The sequence below is a fragment of the Cheilinus undulatus genome, linkage group 11 (assembly GCF_018320785.1).
Source record: "Cheilinus undulatus linkage group 11, ASM1832078v1, whole genome shotgun sequence".
Taxonomy (NCBI): Eukaryota; Metazoa; Chordata; class Actinopteri; order Labriformes; family Labridae; genus Cheilinus; species Cheilinus undulatus.
The window spans coordinates 45,035,482-45,055,084 of NC_054875.1; the positions used below are offsets into that span (position 1 = coordinate 45,035,482).

The window sequence follows — 19,603 nt, forward strand, 5'->3', positions numbered from 1 at the left end:
TGTCACTTGTCACTGATACTGTCCTAAGATCATGAAATTAACTAGGGCTGTTAACATTAACTCTTTAACACCCATGATAAATCTAGAAACCTTCACATGTTTGAAAATTTATCATATGACCAAGTTTGACCACAGCTTCCTCCCGTAGTCCTCCAGCGTGGATGTTTACGTGTCTGGGGGTGAAGAGGTGAGAGTGAGGAGACAGACCGGGTCTGTTTAACGGCAAATTTAGATTTAAAAAGCTGCAGAGGGGACGTTCAGATAAAAAGCAAAGCCGAATGTTGGATCAAGTTGTGGTGGTCAAGCTATGCCAACGGAGAATAGCAGATTCGTCAACAAAACAACAACTAAGCTAACTGATGCAATCGCTAAAAGGGTCGCCAGAGACTGCAGAAAGTCAACATTGATGAAGATGACAGGCTTCAAGGCAAACAGTTTCATTTTGTACTTGATGTGTTTGTCTGCTGATTTATGAACGGTGTTAATCAGAGAATTACGTTATTGTTGTTTACAAACCATAAAAACTAAGCTGAGATGCTAAACAGAGTTTAAGAACTCTAGTTTGGGAAAGATTTCTTTATTTTACCTCAAACCAAATCACAAATAAATAGTAATATTTTGTAAATGTATAATTAATCACAGCATATTTATGTGATTAACTTTATTTTTTAACTTGTTAAAAGCAATTATAACAAATATTTCATGGTTTTAAACAAGTTGCATCAAAAAGCATCAAAGTATGGAAACATTTTACAATCCTTACTATGAGCCTCACAGTGTTCCTGTGAGTTGCATTTATATAAATATATGTCATTGAAAAAGTGCAGAAGAATCCTGTCAGCGTTTTAAATTCATCATTTAACCAGACAGCAGCAGTAGAAGAAGCAGACGTTGTAGAAGGTGCAAAACAAAGCAACAGGAGGTGAAGAAGATGAAGAGGAAGGAGAAGCAGAGGAGGCAGCAGGAGAAGAAATGGAGTAAAAAAAGAAGCAGAAAAAGGACAAGAAGAGTCAATCCCTCAACAGACTGGATCCTATGGACATGCACTAACAGAAAGATGTCAGGGAGAGGGGCCGCACATGAAACTCAAGGGCTCCTTGATGACGCTGGGAAGCTAACTGCCACTTTAAGATCCACTGGACCAGTTTCCACGCCTGCGTCAGTACCAGGACTCAAGTTTTAATGAACCGAGCCACATCTGTCTCAAAGAGCTACAGTTCTGCTAGAAAGTAAGTTTTTAAGAGTGTCAGTGTCCACCTTCTTCTAACGAAGAGTGATGAAGGACTGATTAGCATATAATGTTCTAAAACTTCTTATTTTTAATAGGGACTTTTTAATCGTTCATTTAAAGCTACAAGATTTATTTTGGGGCTGTTGCCTTTATTTGGAGAGGACAGGAGGGTGGATGGTGTCAGAATCAGAAAGAGAGAGAGTGGGGAATGCCATGCAGGAAAGGAGCCACAGATCAGATCAGAATTAGAAGACCAGCTCTGTACGAGGTGAGCAACCTAACCTCCAGACCAGTGGTTCAGCTGTCAGTGTCAGGACCAGCAAACACCTCCCTTACGATGAATCACAACACTATTCTATTACATTTTTCCACCACAGCCAATGTTTTTCATAAAAAAGGCACAGTTTAGACACGAGATGTAACTACAGAACTAAGAAATGGAGACATCCTTCAAAATAAAAGCACTTTTTGCCACATGTTCTTCCAGGCACATATCCAAGACCGACTGAAAAAGACCTCGCTGGCTCTTTTTGGGGTCAGAGTTGAGTACCAAGGTGCTAGGCCATCAGCGCCTCTATGCAATGCTTTGGAATAAATATGAATCCTGATAGAAAAATGACCCCTTTGCACTTAACAGCCAATCAAATCCCTCCCCATCCCTCCTGTGTTCTACAAAGCTCCGCCCTCTCAAAGTCACGGACGCACAACTCCAGGGAACTTTACCAAGCCCCTAAAAAAGCAGCACGATCCGGATCACCTGCTGGCAAAGGATGAGTCAGCCTCAATCAGGGAGGCTATTTCCATCGTTCATGATTAGGCTCTGTTCTTCTCAGGTGAGGACATGATCGGAGGAGAGAAGTCAGCTGAGGCAAAGGTCGGAGTGCCAAGCACGAACGCTACCTGGTGCCAAAATGACTGGAACCATGACAGGACACTTTCTTAGTTCCCCTTAAACAGATTGAGCGCTGTGTACAAACACAGCGAGTTTTTAGCGTATTTCATGAATGGCTGGTAGATACAGATCGGTGCCGCATCAGCGATACTGAAGACATTTGACAAGACTGGGAGACCTTGGTGGAGACCCAGAACTTCTATCTCTCCCTTCTGGCCTGCAAACAGCTTGAGATCGCCCAGGAGGTGTTGAAAATAATGCTGGGGAGGGCGATGTCTACAGCTGTCTGCTAAACTTGCTGTCACCATAATAAGCGGGAAAAACAGATGAATTGATGTTTGGAGATCTTTTTTCTCATTCTGCAACCCAGCCTTGGTTTGAGTATATTCACAGAGCCTCTTCAGTACTTGTGTGATTAAAAAAACGTTCTGATCACTGAAAAGATTCACTGGTGTAACACTGAAGAGTACACTCACTAATCACTTCTTAAGATATACCCAACTAATCATTAATGCAAATATCTAATCAGGAGCCAGTGCATTTAGGCATGTAAGTAATAATCAATATGATCAGCTTCTGATCCAGTCTGCAGAGGCAGCCTTCCTTAAACTCCTTTTACCCTTTAAGACATGGGGACGGATAGAAACATGAGTTTGTGACTGAATCCCAGCATGAAGACTGGAGCTTCCATGACTTTACATAGGCCTGAGTATCCCTGTTTCTGTTTGTGCATGTATTCCTCTTCAGAAACCAGGATATTCCAGTATCTTTGTTTAGAGAAACCCGGTTTTGCTACCTGGAGAACTCTAGAAAAAAAGCAGCATACTGTGCTATGTACATGCCGTATCCTGTTTCCTGACTGCTGCAGATTACCTGCACAGGTGTGACTTTGATTTAAGTTATTCTAACTTCAGATACTCTGAAATACTGCATCTGTGTGGCAGACGAACAGCTGGTCCGCTCTGCCCAACTGGGTGGTTGTGTCTACAGCAGATCAGTCTGTCAACTGACTGCAGTTTCATGAAAAAGGGAACCATATTTACATAAAATGTGAAGTGAACAGTTTAATTTTTCAGCCACAAATGAAACGTGAGCGTAGTTTACTGTGGAGACAGAAATCAGCCACTCAAGCTACAAGTTACTGGCAATGAAAGCTCTGTGAGCTGAAGATGGAGACTGCACTCAGCATGCATCCCGCACAGTCTAGAGAGTCCAGAAATGATGACTCTTTCAGTGTACTTTTCTAAATAAAAGCTTAATCTTTTTCAGGCCCACTTAGAGGTACCTATGTATTCACATGCTTTTATTGTGACATTTCTAGAACAGTTATTAAGCGAATTAAATCGACTGGAAGATTACTTCGCTCTTTCTTTGCATCTCTGTCAAACTTTTGTTGTGATTTATAATAATAATAATTATTATTACTACAATCGCCTTATGGTCATGATAATATAAAACATAAAGTTATATAAGCCTATTCATTTGTAATCTCTTTGACTCCTTGCCATCCTCTCAGTCTCTTTCCTGCAGTTGTTTTGTACCTGTAAGAACATGTTCTTAATGTCAATTAGTTCAGTTTTGTTCCGTCCTGTTGCAGGAACGAGGTGGATTCCATTTCTGCAATGTGATGTTGGAATTTAACAGAGTAAAGCCCAAAATAATCTTCAGTGATCTAACCTTTTCAATAAATTTCAAACTTACCTTGTTAAGTTTTAAAAATAACATACAGGGATATGAGTAACCAGGGATTTCTCTGTGCTCAGAGCATCCTAAATATCATAAAAACCGGTGTGACACTCATAACTGAGATACTCAAGTCCATGTAAACACAGTCAATGACTAGTCAGTGAAGGCCAACCAACTCAACCATACAGAGTACAATGATGAGCTAGAGTCTTTAGATTGGTAGTGAACCTCAGGCATAAGGCGTATTTCCAAATGATAACTGACGTTTTGTTTTGATTCATAAGTTTTTCATTACGAGGGAGAAAAGCACTTAAAAAGGCTCTCCCGTGCTCACTGCAAGCAGTTCCAGAATGCGCATGTGTGCTGGAAGCAATGCTCTAGCACAGTAGTTTACACTGGTATTTTGGATTCTATCAGTGATCAAGATTAACACTTTTAAACCCCATAGAATCATAAGGTATCAAAACATTAAAAAATAAGACAGCCTCTACAGACAGCTATATTTTTCTGTGGTATTTTGTGTATTTTTTTCACTGTGCTTTAGTTTAGTATGCACATATTTTGGAGAATTTGGCGCAAAAATTACTGTAAACAGGTACAAAAAGTTTGGATTGGCTACAGCAGATTGCTTGAATCAGTTACTGTGATCAAGGCGGGTATTGCAAAAAATTTGGCTGCAAAAACAAAAGTTTTAGCATTTGTTTATGTAATTTAGTTTCCCAAATGGTGGAGGGAGGCATGTCAAGGTGTACACTGTGTTTCAACCATGGGTCATACTGCAACTTGAGATATGATTTTGCATGGATATGAAGAAAGTGTGCCTTGTGCAAAAAATGTTTAAAAAAATCACAACTCTAGCATCAACATCCTCCTCTCCACAATCTGTTCGTTTGTCTAATTCATTGCTTTAGTTGTCACCATTCAAAATTTAAAAACTCTCTTCCATCAACATGTGATGACTGCTGTCATTTTGATGTTGAAGAAAGTTTGTTGATTTCAGTGTTTTCTCAGTAGCTCCCTCTAAACTTCAAAGGAACTCTGTTTTTTTTTGTCTCCACTTTCAGGAGAAGACTAGAGACTAGAGACTGCAGAGAGCTCGAGTTATGAAACACATTGTTTGGAGAATGATTGACAATCCGACTCACATTGACTGAAGAGGGAGAGACATCCTGTTTGGCGATGGCGGCCTGGTAGAGAGCCATCCTGTCCCGGAGAGGAGTGGACTCAGCAAGACTTCCATCTGTATCGACAAAGGCACAAAATAAGAAAAAAATTAGGTAAATAAATGGCGCAGAAACATGACAGTTAAACCTCCATGTTTGTAGATGGTTTATACAATTCCTCTTCTATTAGGATGTATTTATTGTGTATTTGTCTTTTGTTGCTCTAGTCGCTCTGATCCTGCAGTTATATCATCATAATGTCCCATTGAGAGATGAATACTACACAATCATCCATCAATACAATCACTCCTAGAAGATTTTTATCCTTCCAGACCTTCTTCTAAATTCTCCTCCAGCCTGTAACATCACTAATTCAGTTTTACAGCATCTGCTCTCTTTACAGCACTCTAATTGTTGGGAAAGTTTGGGGAATTCTCCATTACGAGACAATTATCCCCCATGACGATTTATGTTTTTCCACTCATGGCGGTTCATGCTGAGTGCAGAATGTGCCGGTTAGTCATGCAGGCTGTGGACAGGAACACGAGGTCAGGAGTCGTGTGTGGCGTTGGAGGGAAAACAGGCGTTCAGTCTCTTCCCGTCTGCTAATCACAGCGGCTCCACGGCCGTCTGTGTCGTCACTTCTGAGATTTTCTCTGCTGGGGAGGATGTAATCCATCCCGAGGAAATGACGATATGCTCAGGGGAAAGTGGTTGTGGTTAAGAACAATTGTTTAGCTTCAAGAGAAGGAAGAGAACAATTCCAAAAAGGCTGTGTGAATACATGCACAATGTATGAATGTAATCACCCTCAAACCTCATAAACCCACATTTGAATCACAATAGAACATAAAACATATTTCATTACAAAAACAAATCTTAAAAAAGTAGGGACGGGGCCATGCTTATTATTGTGTAGTATCCCCTCTTTAAACAACAGTTTGTAAACATTTGAGAAAGTGAGGAGACCAGCTGATGGAGTTTTAGGAGAGGAATTTTGTCCCATTCTTGTCTGATGTAGTATTCTAACTGTTCAACAGTCCTGGGTTTTCTTTGTTGGATTTTGCATTTATGGTGGGTTGGCTGGTTTAACACCAAGACTCTTTGACTGTGAAGCCATGCTGTTGTGATGAGTGTGGTATGTGGTTTATATAATAAAGGTCTTCCCTGACAGAGACGTTGTCTGGATGGGAGCATATGTTGCTCTAAAACCTTTCTCTACTCTTCAGCATTGATAGTTCCTTTCCAGATGTTAGAGCTGCCCACGCCATAGGCACTAATGCAACCCCATACCATAAGAGATTTTGAACAGTGCCATGATAACAAGCTGTAGGATGAGCTTTAGCCCAGAGAAGCCAGAGGTGTTTCTAGGTCCTGTTCACATATGGCGTCTTCTTTTCTTGATTCAGCTCAGACTTGGATTTCTGAATGGCACAGTGTTGACAGGCAGTGATTTCTGGAAGTGTTCCTGAGCTCATGCAGGGATTTTCAGTACAGAGTCATACCTGTTTTTAATGCAGTGTCCCCTGAGGGCCCAAGGATCACAAGCATCCATTCACTATTGACCTTTAGCCTTGTCCTTTGTGCAGATTTCTCCAGATTCTCTGAATATTTTGATGATATAATGAACTGTAGATGGTGGGACGGTTAACATCTTTGTAATTCTACCTGGAACATTTTTCTGAAATTGTTCCACAATCTTTCATAGATTTTCCCATCTTTATTTCTGAGAGACTCTGCCTCTATAAAATGCTTCTTTTATACCCAGTCCAGTTAACCTAATTAGTTTTAAAATGCTCCTCCAGCTGTTTTTTATTGACACCATTTACTTTTCCAGCCTTTTGTTGCCCTGTCTCTCCTTTTTTCGGGATGTGTTGTTGCCATCAAATTCAAAATGAGCTGATGTTTTTCACGAAATGCTAAAATGTTATTTATATTCTATCGTGAATAAAATATGGGTTAATGAGATTGGAAATCATTGCATCTGTTTTGATTGACATTTACACGGTGCCCCAAATTTTTAGAATTGGGTTTGTAAATCCTATTTATAAATGCATGTATGGATATGCACACATGTATGCATGTAGGCATGTGTGCTTAAACATGTTATATATATTGATATGCCTTGTGTGTTTACATTAGTTTCTCTTTTATTCCTTTTTTTAATTTAAAGCGATCTCTGACTTTTAAGGATAGATATTTGATTTTTGCCGATTTTCCAATATTTCCAAACTCATTTCATCTGTAACTAATATGTACATCACTTTCTGTAATGGTCAAGGAACATAAAGTGAGGCAGAGTAAAATGGAGCTGAGAGAAGAGGAGTGAGGAAGAAGACGGTCTGGGAGTAGTTTTATATTTGGAACTTCACTTAAAATGTTCAGGTCTCACAGCAGGAATTTTTGAGTGTGCGGCACCCTAAAGAAATCACCTATACCTGATGGTAATTGTACATTTTGCAGATAATTAAGGCAAATATATGAATTATATTGCTGAAATGTAGAGCAGGTATATTAGCTGTGAATATCTGCAGAGATGTTCAAATCTGCTGGTACAGATATTTAACTTTTAAAGCCATTATCAGCCAATAATCACGCCAAATAACAATGTGCATCCCCAGAACTGCACTGAAGAGTACAAAACTCTTAGAAAAGTCATATCTATTCCATAAGGCAGTTGGGATATATAGTTGGTATAAATATGTAAATATAAGAATAAACAAACATTTTTGGATGCATATGATGCTCAAACAAACCTATAAACAGATCTACAGTTAGTTTAGATATGAAGACATGGGTACAGATGTTTATCTTTCCTTTTTGAATCAAGATTTTATTAAAAGCATATCTATCATCACTCTTTGTCCTGAATTATGTCATAACATTTTGTATTTATTATTGATTTCTCTGCACTTTTATTTGTATTGTTATAAAAAGCTCAATAAAAACTACAAACTGTGTTAAAGTACTGGCTCCCAAGGACGACTTTTTCTTGTAAGCATGTTTCAAAACATGATGATTTTGTTTGATTTTAACTCGAATAGTATTGGAATTCAACTCTGTTGTACTTTGATGATGCTGTTGTCCTTTGAGTTTGGTAAAAAAAAAAAAAAAAAGGGAAAAATTTTTTGTATATGTCCTCAGTCTGAGCACAACTAGGAATATTCAATATTAAATCTATATTTTTATATAATCTATATTCAATAATTTCCTTTAATTAGATTAAAAAAGGAGGGAAAACTGCAAAGAAAAGCATTAAAAAAAATACCAACCTCCTAGTAGCTGGTCCATGTTGGAAGGCGTCCCACAGCTTCCTCTATTTATCTGCTCCTACAGAGACACAAACAAACACAGTCAGAGGAGCAGAAACAAACATGCCAGGCGATAAGCAGACATAAAAAAAAAAAAAAACAGCTCGGATGCGACTTGGATGACAGTGCACAAACACACAGTAACCCGGCCATCTGATGCTCACATGTTTCAGCTGGTTGAGCCAAAAGACTGGAAGCAACGGCGTCCATCACGAAGATCAAAGTGTGGCGAGAAACATGGAGACAAGCGAATCAGGGAGGTGAAGAGCCGTGAGTGTGTGTTGGTTCAGCTCACACCACTTTAATCCCCTTAACAAGCTCAGAGACGGGCAACTCGTCTGTCCACAGACACCAGCTAAGAGAAAAATCACTCACTTACTGAGGGTTTTCAGTCAAAATTAGATATATATCCTGTTAAAACAATATAACAGGAACTCTGAACCAGGAAACTTCCTTTAAAAGGACATTAAAAAGTGGAAAGGTTTGTGTCTCCAACAAGTCTTTTAGATAACAGATCTTTACTGCCACTAAATCTCTAAAGAAAAAGGATTTAAATGCTCAAATGTGCTGTATTTGACTGATTCTTTATGACTCTGCAGCAGCAGCAGTCAGAACCCCTGCACAAACACCTGCCAACATGAGGATTGCTCTCCTCCGAATAATTAAATCAGAGATTACACAACAGGTCCGATCTCCACTCTGACACGTCTTGGCTCAAAGAGCTGATGAAGTTTCACCTCAGCTGCAATCACAGCATCTGCAGGCTTCAGCAGGTCAGGAGATTTCACGAGAAAAGCAGGAAGCATACTTCAGACAAGTTGATGCTTATCACATATCTCATAAGATTCCTTCTTAAAGCCGTGAACTCGTTACCAGAGCTGCTCTGTGCTTTAAAGACAGCCTCTTTGAGTTAAAGTCACCTAAATCACCTTTTTTCCTCATTCTGATGGTTGATTTGACCTTCAGCACATCCTCTTGACCGTGTCTATGCCATGTGATTTGCTAATAAGATATTTGCTGTAGGGGCAGTTAAACAGGAGGACCCGATCTCAGATCCTTTCAGCGATCAGCAGCCATCGTCGTCTGATAAACACTTCACGCCTCCAGGAACAGAGGGGAATTTTCCTTTAGTTCTGGTGAGGCAGAGCTAAGGGTTGAATGACTTCCAGGCAAGAATGTTAAGACTGTCAATTCTCTTTTCCCTACAGAAGCACAATCCATCTGATGAGGCTCATTTCCAAAGAAGGCTGCACATAAATACTGCAAATAACGTTTTCTCACTTCAGATAGAAAAATAACTGATTTCTAGGACTGGTAATGCATTTTATTCACATGCAAGAAAGGAGTCCAAAAACTGGACTTGAACCAGGGCTGCATACATGGGGCGCATCTGCACCCCAAAAGAAACCAACTTTAATGTGATTTTGTCACAATTAAGGTGAGTAACGCTAGCTGAAATAACATCATTGTGATGTAGGTTTACAGCTCTAACACTTATGTTATCCTACGTCTCCATGTCTTCTTTAATCCTGATTATTAGATCTCCATCAGCAGACACTGGATATATTTCAGTGTCACCCAGAGCTGCACAATACTTAAATGCTTATTTATAGGGACAGGTCAGCTGTAAGTGGTGCTCTAAGATTTCAGATATTTGAGCTGCAGCTTTCCGGTGGTAGATGCTCCAGGCAGATGTGCCCCCTACTGCCAACAGGAAGTGACACAAATGGGCCATTTCCTCATTTTTCTCACTGAGCTGGAACTCTAAAGCTCAGATTTTAAACTGAAATCCTCAGTCATTCTCCACATGCATCATAAATGGACCCCCAACTGGCGCTGGTCATGAAATCCATTTCAAACACAAGAGGAATAAACCAAGTAGAGCTTGAGTTCCAACACTAAAAATGTCATGATTCCATCAGTTATATCTATTTTTTATTTACTGCAAAAAAACAAAACAAAAAACAGCAACAACAAAATAAAAAAAAAAAACACACACCCAAAACAATTTCGCATCCTCACAGCTGTATCCAAGTTTCACCCCAAAAACTACATTTTCTTTTTCTAGATTTGACATTCAAACTTAGTCTGTGAACAGATAAGGATTGTATCCATGATATAAACTAATTTCTCCTTATGCAATCCCTCAAAATCTCATTTCTATGTTTTTATCTTGAATTCTCAGTCCATCTTAAACAGAGGGTAACTGACTGTTCATGAAGACGTGCTTTTATTTTAAAACTAAGTATAGAACTTCAGGTAGACTAAAGACTATAACATGGACTTAACCACAGAAAAAGGAGCTTGGTATGGATTGAAAAGTAAAAATAAGAGCAGTAGAAAGGTACATTTTTATAACCATAAAGTACAGATGACTTCTGATTGTCCACTGAGCTGTCTGAGAGTTTTTGAAGTGAAATGAGGCATGAAGGAGCAGTGGTGGATTTATTTTAATCACTGTGGCTGCAGAGAGACACTACAGTGTGCTGTAAGGGACAATAAAGAATGTGACTAATGCACTAATTATGGCCCTTAATCGCATCATGATTATTGCATTAATGCTAAATACATCATGTAATTTTATCTACATCCACTTAAATGTCATTTTACTGAGCTGACCTTGAACACGTGATAATATCACCATCTGTAAGCTTTTAACTGAGCTTAACTTTTATTTCAGCATGGATATCAACAAGGGATTGATATTTTTAACCAACTAGACGAGCTACAAAGTTTGGGAGTGCTTTAACGGCCGATCCGAGCTGATCAGGAGGATAACTGTCCCGCAGCTGCTAAAGCCAGAATAATGTGCATGCTCCCTGCAGCAGTCTGCAGTAACTCTGTTGAAGCCGATAGATGAAGGAGCTGCATTTTGATGGTGTGTTTTTAGCTTAAGTTCCTCCTTATGAGAACTGATGTGTTTCTGTGGGAGTGATACGATAAGATGATGTTATCTCACAAAAATCTAAAAATGAAAAAAGAAAAATCAGTTCATTTTTGAGTAAAAAAAGCCAAAACTTGTGAGAAAAAAAAAATTGTGGTAATGTTGCAAATTTAAAGGACATCAAAGTCAGAATTTTTTGGGTTTAAAAAGTTTTAATTTTTGACATTATAAACTTGCAAATTTCAACTTCATTAAGTCAAACATTTATGGCATAATAAAGTTGTTAATTAAGAGAAGCTAAACTGGAAACAGTGGCTGGATGAGTCCAGATGTTAACGATAACAGAATAATTCTGGGCTTAGATTACTAGGGATGCATGATATTGCAATTATGCAGATAAGCCTGTATTGAAAAACCTTTTTTTAGCTGACACTGATATCAATACCGATATTTAAATGTACTTCAGACCTACAACATCAGTCCTTACATGAATAAATCAGCAAAACACACTTTTCATATCTGCTCATACAGATAATTTACTTTAAGATAATATTTTCTGCTACTGATATCATGCTGATGATATTATGCATCCCTAAAAACTCTGAAGAGCAGTTTGTAGCTTTAATGGAGCTCAGGGGAAGTTTAAGCAGGAAGACGGTTTCTGCTCATTCTTTAGTCATCAATCGTTCACATTTCTCCCTTTTCCATTCTTTCTATCTTCCCACTCTGGTGATCAGCTGATCATGGGCGTTCACTCTCCTAAGTACTCAGCCAATCAGATTCTGCCACAACCTTGTTTGACCAATCATCATGCACCTGTCAGATTCTCTATCTGTCATTGTCTCTCTCACAGTCAGCCAGTCGTTCTGTGCAGATGCTGCAACCCTCCTCCACCCCAGCCACCTCCATTCAGTTAATCAGCTTCTAGTCCAGATCCTTAAGGGTTTCCTGCTCATCTTATCCTGCATACCTCAGTCTCCTCCATGCCAAGTCATTGGTTTCTAGGCCAGCTTCTCAGAAGTCACCAAGGACTTTGCACATTTCTCTTTCATTAAATTTGTAAAATAAATCATTGTTAAGCTTGTGTTGATTCTCTCCTGACTGGTCTAGAGCTAGCTGTACAGAGACAACAGAGCAATGTAAAATATCGACCTCAAAGAGGAACAATACAGTCTGCAAAGGAGGAACAACATTACTGATATAGAATTTAAACAAAAACAGGACCCAGGACTGATCCTTGAGGAAACCGTTTGTCAAGGGTAAAAACTGATTGAATGTTTCCAGCCCTCGCACACCATAGTCTATTAAAAAGATAGTTGTGAATATAAAAACATAAAATTGAATCACATATTTGATAAAGATGCAGAGATCAGTCGTGAACGTACACAGTATATTTGATGGTAAAACATGTCTATGAGAAGTTGTATTTCCTGTAAGAGTAAAAAACTGTTTTCTGGTTGATATCTATAAGGAAGCTGGAGAAAAAACTATCAAAGAATTGTGGAGAAGGGTTGGGATTATATGAGTGTGGACTTCTTCCCACTGCCTTTCTAAAAAACCTCAGTGTTGCATTTTACACTCTTGTATTGCACATTTTTGAAAAACTTCAGATTTTTCTAGAAAATTAAAGGACCCTTTTCTTCATTTTCTTTTATCCCTTTTTTGGGGAGGTAGCCCTAAGACGCTGTTGTACTTTACAGACCATTCTGCACTTCCTGTTGATTTAATGCAAGCATAGATTTTCATCATTAAACACCAGAAGTCATTTGATCCTTCATCAATACAAAAACATCGATAAAAGCAGTTTTAGGCTCAGAAACCCTGAGCTAAAATGCTTCTCTTATTGGAGTCCATCTGGATCAGTCTTTAAATCTGAAAGTCTGAGTCAGCACTGATCATTAATAAAACATATCTATGACAGCATCCACTAACTCTGAGTCAAAAATGAACACTCGGACTGTTTCAGGCTCGTGTCTGGTATTAGAGAGACAAAAGAAACCACCACCATCATCATAATGACGGTTTTATCCCCCTGGGTGGATTATCTTCCCTTAGACCGGGGGTGCAGCTCTGAAGAGGAGGGGGCGTCTGGTCTGGTTTTTACATGTATGTGTGCGTACATGAGAAGAGGGGGCTGTAAACACGCAAGGGGATGTAAACAAGCAGCCGGTCCAAACGAGGTCTCAGGAGGATGGATCAGACAAAGATCTGCTGCTAATCCTCATACTGTTAGAGCTCTCTTTCAGACAGACCGGCTCACTTCCATTTCCCCTGATGACTCCTCCCCATCTCTAAACACACCTCAAATAAATGCAAAAACATTTAAAACAAAGAGAAGAAAACGGGGTTTACTTCAGGAGTTAAGAGCTTTAAAAAAAGCTGCGAATAAGCCCCGAAAAATGACAATAATGCGGCTCAAAGTGAGCCGACAAAGTTGATAAAGTTAGCCCATGAAGCAGCCTTTAAGAAGCTGTTTTTATCACTGCCAGGTCGTCTAAAAGGCCTCGTTCAGCTGCTCTAACACAGAAGTCAGACATAAAAACAGTCAGAGAAAGTGAAAGTCGACCGTCTGTCTCAGGGCGATGAAACCGCTGCTTGTGCAGAGGCTAAACAAAGAAAGCAAGAGAAACCAGACGAATGAAACACCATAGCTACCTCTCGTGCTGAAAAGGCAGAAAAAAGCCACCAGGGATGGAAGAGAGAGCAGAAAGGAGGTGAAGGAAGTCCAGACAGCGAATGAATGAATCCAGCAGAGGAGGCAGGGTCAGACTGAGCACAGCAGCCGGATCTGGAGCTGTGGCCGAGCCTCTGGAGATGGTTTCAGGGAGGAGGAGGGACATAAACTGGGAGTATAAAGGCGACAGGGAGCAGGTGTTCAAAAAGGGGGTGCGGCCGGATGAAGGTGGGGATGACAGTAGGAGGGTGGAGGCAAAGTGTGCCACGGTGCTAACCCCCCCTTTATCCATCTGTGCTTGTGCATTTTGTTTTGTCCTTTTTTACTGTGTCACGGTCCAGAATAAAAAGGAGGGGGCGTACAGGGCGGGACAGGAGGGGAGGTGGCGGAGCAGCTGGTGTAGAGGGGGAGAGAGAGATAGGGGTCAGGAAGGACGGGAGGGAAGGAGGGGTCTGCTCGTAAAGGAGGCTGGGGGTTAATGAATTTCAGAGTGCGTGATGACTGCATGCTTTACTCAGCCCAGTGGGGGGGCTTAATGGAGAGGGGGGTTATCAAAATACAGGCCAGGAGAAGATGAACAATAAAAGAGTCAACAGTGGGACTGCTTCTTTCACTGCTGTATATTTAGGAATGTGCCAACGAGGCTTAAAAACAAGATGGAAATTTAATGCAAATAATTGGTAGCAGAAAAGCAAGAAAAAGGCATAAAATAGTTGAGCAAAGAAACCCCAGAAATCACTAAATTCAAGGAAATATTTCAGGAACATAATGTGGATTTTATCTGAGATATGCCTCAGAAAAAAGGTGGAAATTACTGGAAAAACTGGAACTCATGCCATCACCTGAAGGGATGTCTTTGTTCTTAAAAGTTTGCTTTGAAATACTGTGATTTATTATCATAAGACTTGGAAGACGCCTGAAGAAATATAGACTTGTACGACCTCTTTTAACCAATCCAATCCATATTCCTACCTTATTCTTCAAGTCTTAAATATGCTGGCAAACATCCTGACTGTTATGATGACCCCATCTCAGTCTACTGTTGTACCCGTTTATTATAAAAGTTAAATTATAGAAATAAAGTCCAAAAAGGGGTCTTACAACATTTGAAAGTTTTCTAGATTGGTATAAAAAATAGGGAAAAAAACCCTTAGGTTTCTCAAACAGCAAGGAGATTCTGTTAAAGTCTTGTTTTTTAAGTTAAAAACAAGAAAAGACAAAACGTTTCTGATATTTATTATTTAAATCCAGAAAACCAGAATAACCAAGCACCTGGGAGAATGAAAAAAAAGCCTCTTCTGCTTTAAAAACTGCTTTAAAGATTAATATAGATTTGGAATTCCTCCTAAATGTGTTATTCTCACCTATTTAGCCTACAGCTTTGTATTCTTTTGAATGCAAAGCATACATATGGTTTTTGTGTGTAGTTATGTGCTATCCAAAGAACCCACAAGGCTAAAACTTGAAAACCTGATTAAATCTTAAATCCTGATTAATCTCAGAATTCCAATAGGCTATCATGATTAAGCTCCTTTTTGTTAGAATTGTAAATTCCATTAATTTGCATTTAAACTTTTATTTCATTTTGGATTTTTGCACCGTCATGAACTAAGGGCAAATGACTTCCTGATTGGATACAGTCCTGCTTTTACTTTGAAAGGAAAGAAGGAACAACAGGCTGATCAGAGATTACAGCATGAAATCCATATTGGATGCTGGGTATCTTGGGGCCTTCAGGTGGCACTGCATTAAAAACAGGCATGATTCTGTACTGGAAATCCCTGCAGGAACACTTCCAGAAATCATTGTCTGTCAACACAAAAAAGCTGGATCATGGAAAGAAGAAGCCATATGTGAACACAATCCAGAAACACCACTGTCTTCTCTGGGCCAAAGCTCCTTTAAAATGGACTGAGGGAAAATGGAAAACTGTTCTGTGATCACAAATCAAAATTTGAAATTCTTCTTAGAAACCACAGATGCCATGTCCTGCAGACTACATGGGAGAGTGACCATCCAGCTTGTTATCAGTTCTAAAGCCTGCATCTCCAATGGTATGGGGTTGCTGTGAAGTTAATTTACTCAGTATCATAGATGTAAACCTCATCGTAGCTGATCAGGGAGAGTCAGGAGATTTTAAATGATTAGGGACCCCTCTTAGAGGATTAAGAATGTGCAGATGACTCAATGGAAACTCAACCCATAAATCTTAAACCATTCAGTCTGAAACACTTCCCATTCCCGCAGACTGTCCTGGATTAGAGGAGGAGGTGGAGGTCTTTGAAGATGTTTAGAAGAATGAAGAGGAGGAGGAAGGAGGGCTGAGAGAAAACAGGAGAAAGATGGACTGAGAGCAGAGCAGAAGTGGACAACAGGGGTGATTGATGAGGTGGGAGGGGGTTTTGATGGCTTTAGGGGAGACGGTCTGAAGGGGCTCAGATCAGCTGTCTGCAGTCATGAGCCTGCCAGCTTGCACCATGACATCATCCGCCACAGACAGCTCAACAAAGAGGAGCAGGAGACCCGGCCACAGACATACAGAGGACACCATTGTACAAAAAACCCTCAACTATGTCTGAAAGATCCTCTATTACTCCACAAGGATTTCATTACACAGCTCTTCTGATGGTGAGACAACTGTGTAACAAGCAATAAAAGACTCTCCACATCCCTAAAACTCCCTGAAGCGTTCCCTGGTCTGAATCTTTAAGAGTCCACATAGAAGGTCAACGAGTGGAAACACAGAATTTTTGTTTAAGCAGCACATTTGTGCATACCTGCATAGCTACATACCCTCTTTGGTGCCTTTTGTGCATTCTGTCTTTAGACTGCATTTTTTCCATCTTTATAATTTCTTCCCCTTTTCAAGTTCATTTACAGTAGGTTATTCTACTGTAGACCCACCCTTTTCAGGGTCCTGGAACTTACAGAAGCATAAAACCCATATCACATTATAATAAAATGCCTCTTGAATGTAAATCACTGTCAATCTATTCTGAGAAAAATAAAATATTCAGTCCTTTTCCCTACAGTTTTCTGTAGCTTCAACATTTCTAGGTTTACAAAGCCTTAAATATCTCCTCCCTGGGCATCAAAGAGCTTCATCGTTGTCCAAAATGTATTAATCCCAAAAACATGCCAAAAATGTTTGACTGGGCAACACTGTCCCTCATGATGACATGGACACAACAGCGTTCATGAGTCAGTCTCATCCTGCATCAGTAAATGCCAACAGGCACTCTAAATTTGAATCCACATAGGAAAAGTCTTCCATAAACGCTCAATTCATCCGTCTTTGAGGAAGGGTCACTCTAATATTTAAAGGACTACGTTTGACTTATTTGCATGGACAGGAAGAGAAGATTAATGTTTCCAATGATGCAATACAGGAAATAAAAGCTTTTAGTTGAGTCACCCTGGACGCCCAGTATATATCCCCCTATTAAACCCATAGACCAGTGTTACTCAACCTTGCTCAAGCAAAGAGCCAAACTGTTTATAAATACCTTTGCAAGAGCCAAAATCTAAAGGAAACTGGCAAAAAAGGGTTAAAGTGGCAAAAAGTAGTTAAAGGTGACAAAATGGGTGAAAAATGACAAAAAAAAAAGGGCTACAGGAGGCAAAAATGGTCAAAAAGTGACAAAAACATTTTAAAAAACTGTGAGAAGGGACTTATGAGCAAAAGGCAGCAAAGATTGGCAAAAATGGGAAAAAATAAGGCAAAAATGGGAAAAAGGCAGTTTAAATGGGTGAAAAATTGCAAATAGCAAAGAACAGGATAAACATGGCAAAAATGGGCTAAAAGCAGCAGACAAGAGCAATGAAAACATACAGACAAAAATAAAGGTTGACAATTGAGTTTGACAGTTAAAGTCTGCTTTATAAGTGATTAATGTGACTTGCACTGGATAATTTCTGAGGTCAAAGTTGCCCTTTTTTAAAGTTTTCTGGGGAATAATATTTTAAATAAAGACATAAAATAGCCACAAATAATCATGAAGGAGCCACGTGTTGAGTAACACTGCCCTAGACTGTATAAAACATGACTGTTCTCAAAGTGATGCCATTGGAGTAGGTTAGTTAAACCACACCCATTTCTCTCGATATTTAGAACTACCACCACATGTATAAAAACTAACCTGACAAGCAAGATGGATTTGTTTCACACATCCATCTGGAAAACCTTCAGTACAAAGCATTTGGGAAAGGGCAGACAATTTGAAAAAAAAAAAAAAAAAAAACTCGGGAGGGTGATTTGCTGAACGTTCTTTACGGGCCAATCAGAGCAACAAAACACGTGACGTAGCCACTAACAAGCTGTGCCTGCGCCTCTGCCAACTAGGTTAAACTCCATAAAGAACTACATAACGCGAACGATGGCGACTGTAGATATGTCAGTACTCGACTTTTGTCTTTTTGAAAAGAAAACAACTCACTGCTGTTCTTTGTTCTTCTTTTAATGAAGAAATGTCGTCAAGTTCTGATAAAACTGGCGCTTGCATACGTCATGACTCTGCCGTGCCTGAAAGTACTGCCCCTCAACGCTGATTGGTCCTGTCACTTTCTAACTGGGCCCAAACAGTTCAGATGGGAGCTTTACAAGATGGATTCGCCAGTGAGAAACACAGAAGCAGGCGAATCCATCTGGTTTGCAAGGTTATATAAAAACCACATTATACAAGAAGCAGGTCAGACCAAGCTCTTGCCAGAGTACTTACACCCAGCTAGTGGAGTGTGCATCCCTGCAGGCATTTCACTCAGTCCTTTTAGAAAATGCCTGTTAAAACGATAACGATGTTTATTGCAGGGACGCTGGAAGTGATTAAGTTGGAGCGCTATTTTTCACTGTTATCTAGAGACTAAAAACTAAAAAGTAGAAAAATTCTCTCTTTTTGATGATAAGCATGAATTATTGTTTGTTTATTGCTCGTGGAGAGAGGGAGAGAGAGAATGGGAAAGGAGCGGTACAGCTTGATTTTTCTTTAAAATGATGTAAAGTCGATCAGATCAGACTGTGTGGAGAAATCGAGGAGGGCTCAGAATGCCGCATCATCAGCTCAAGACACGCCTTTTAAACAAGCAGCTCATGCTGGAGACGCAAATCCCCCGATGCACCTTTTAATGGAAAACCCGATACATGTATGGGGTTTTTGCACTTTCCTATTAGCTTCATTTTAAAACAAGAAGCATGCTGGTTTAACCCTGAGCTAGTCATGTCTAGACATCATTTTCAGATGCTATGTTTTTAGCATGACGCACTAGGTGAGCTTGTGATGTCTGCAAGTTCATATCTACTACTCAGAATAAGTGCGGTATTCAAATAGTGAGTATTCACCAAAGTGTTAATATAATCCTTTAAACACACAGACTTTTGTTGTAGGAGGTCACTAAAATCTTTTTAAAAGGTCAAAAACACCTAGAGGCTGAACATTTCCAAGTAAAGAGGTTTTTGTTCAACAGTTGTTGTTGCTCTTTTTGTGAGCTTATTATCAATAGAAAAAATACAGAATCGTCATTCATATCCTCTAAAAACACGGTGAATGATCAGGGAGGGGAAATGTTTCTGCCTGTTTATCTGCCAGGCTTGACAGCAGGAGAAAAAAATCATGTTCCTGCTCATAAGAAGTAAAATTTGAAGGCATGGATGAGCAGAAAATATTCAAGGAGTGGCTGTTAGCCTGGGGAGTTGGCTCTGAGTTTGAGGAGTGTGAAGCTCTTATCTTTTCTAATAAGACTTCTGCTATCTGCTGCTCACAGCGTTT

The 19,603-nt window shown here is 39.6% G+C and overlaps 2 protein-coding genes across 6 annotated transcripts in view; one reads left to right on the forward strand and one right to left on the reverse strand.

Moving 5' to 3' along the window:
- spryd3 (SPRY domain containing 3) overlaps nt 1–5,000 on the forward strand; it is a 117,955-nt gene extending 112,955 nt beyond the window's left edge. Inside the window, exon 12 of the mRNA XM_041798889.1 lies at nt 4,874–5,000. Within this exon, the coding sequence (XP_041654823.1) occupies nt 4,874–4,891 (18 nt within the window). The 3' untranslated portion in view covers nt 4,892–5,000. The remainder of the gene's footprint in view (nt 1–4,873) is intronic.
- lima1a (LIM domain and actin binding 1a) overlaps nt 1–19,603 on the reverse strand; it is a 60,113-nt gene that overhangs the window by 4,914 nt on the left and 35,596 nt on the right. For all 5 annotated transcript variants that reach the window (XM_041798882.1, XM_041798884.1, XM_041798886.1 and 2 more), the window contains 2 exons: nt 8,245–8,302; nt 4,955–5,049 (listed from right to left, as the gene is read on the reverse strand). In XM_041798882.1, coding sequence (XP_041654816.1) covers nt 4,955–5,049; nt 8,245–8,302 — 153 coding nt within the window. The remainder of the gene's footprint in view (nt 1–4,954; nt 5,050–8,244; nt 8,303–19,603) is intronic.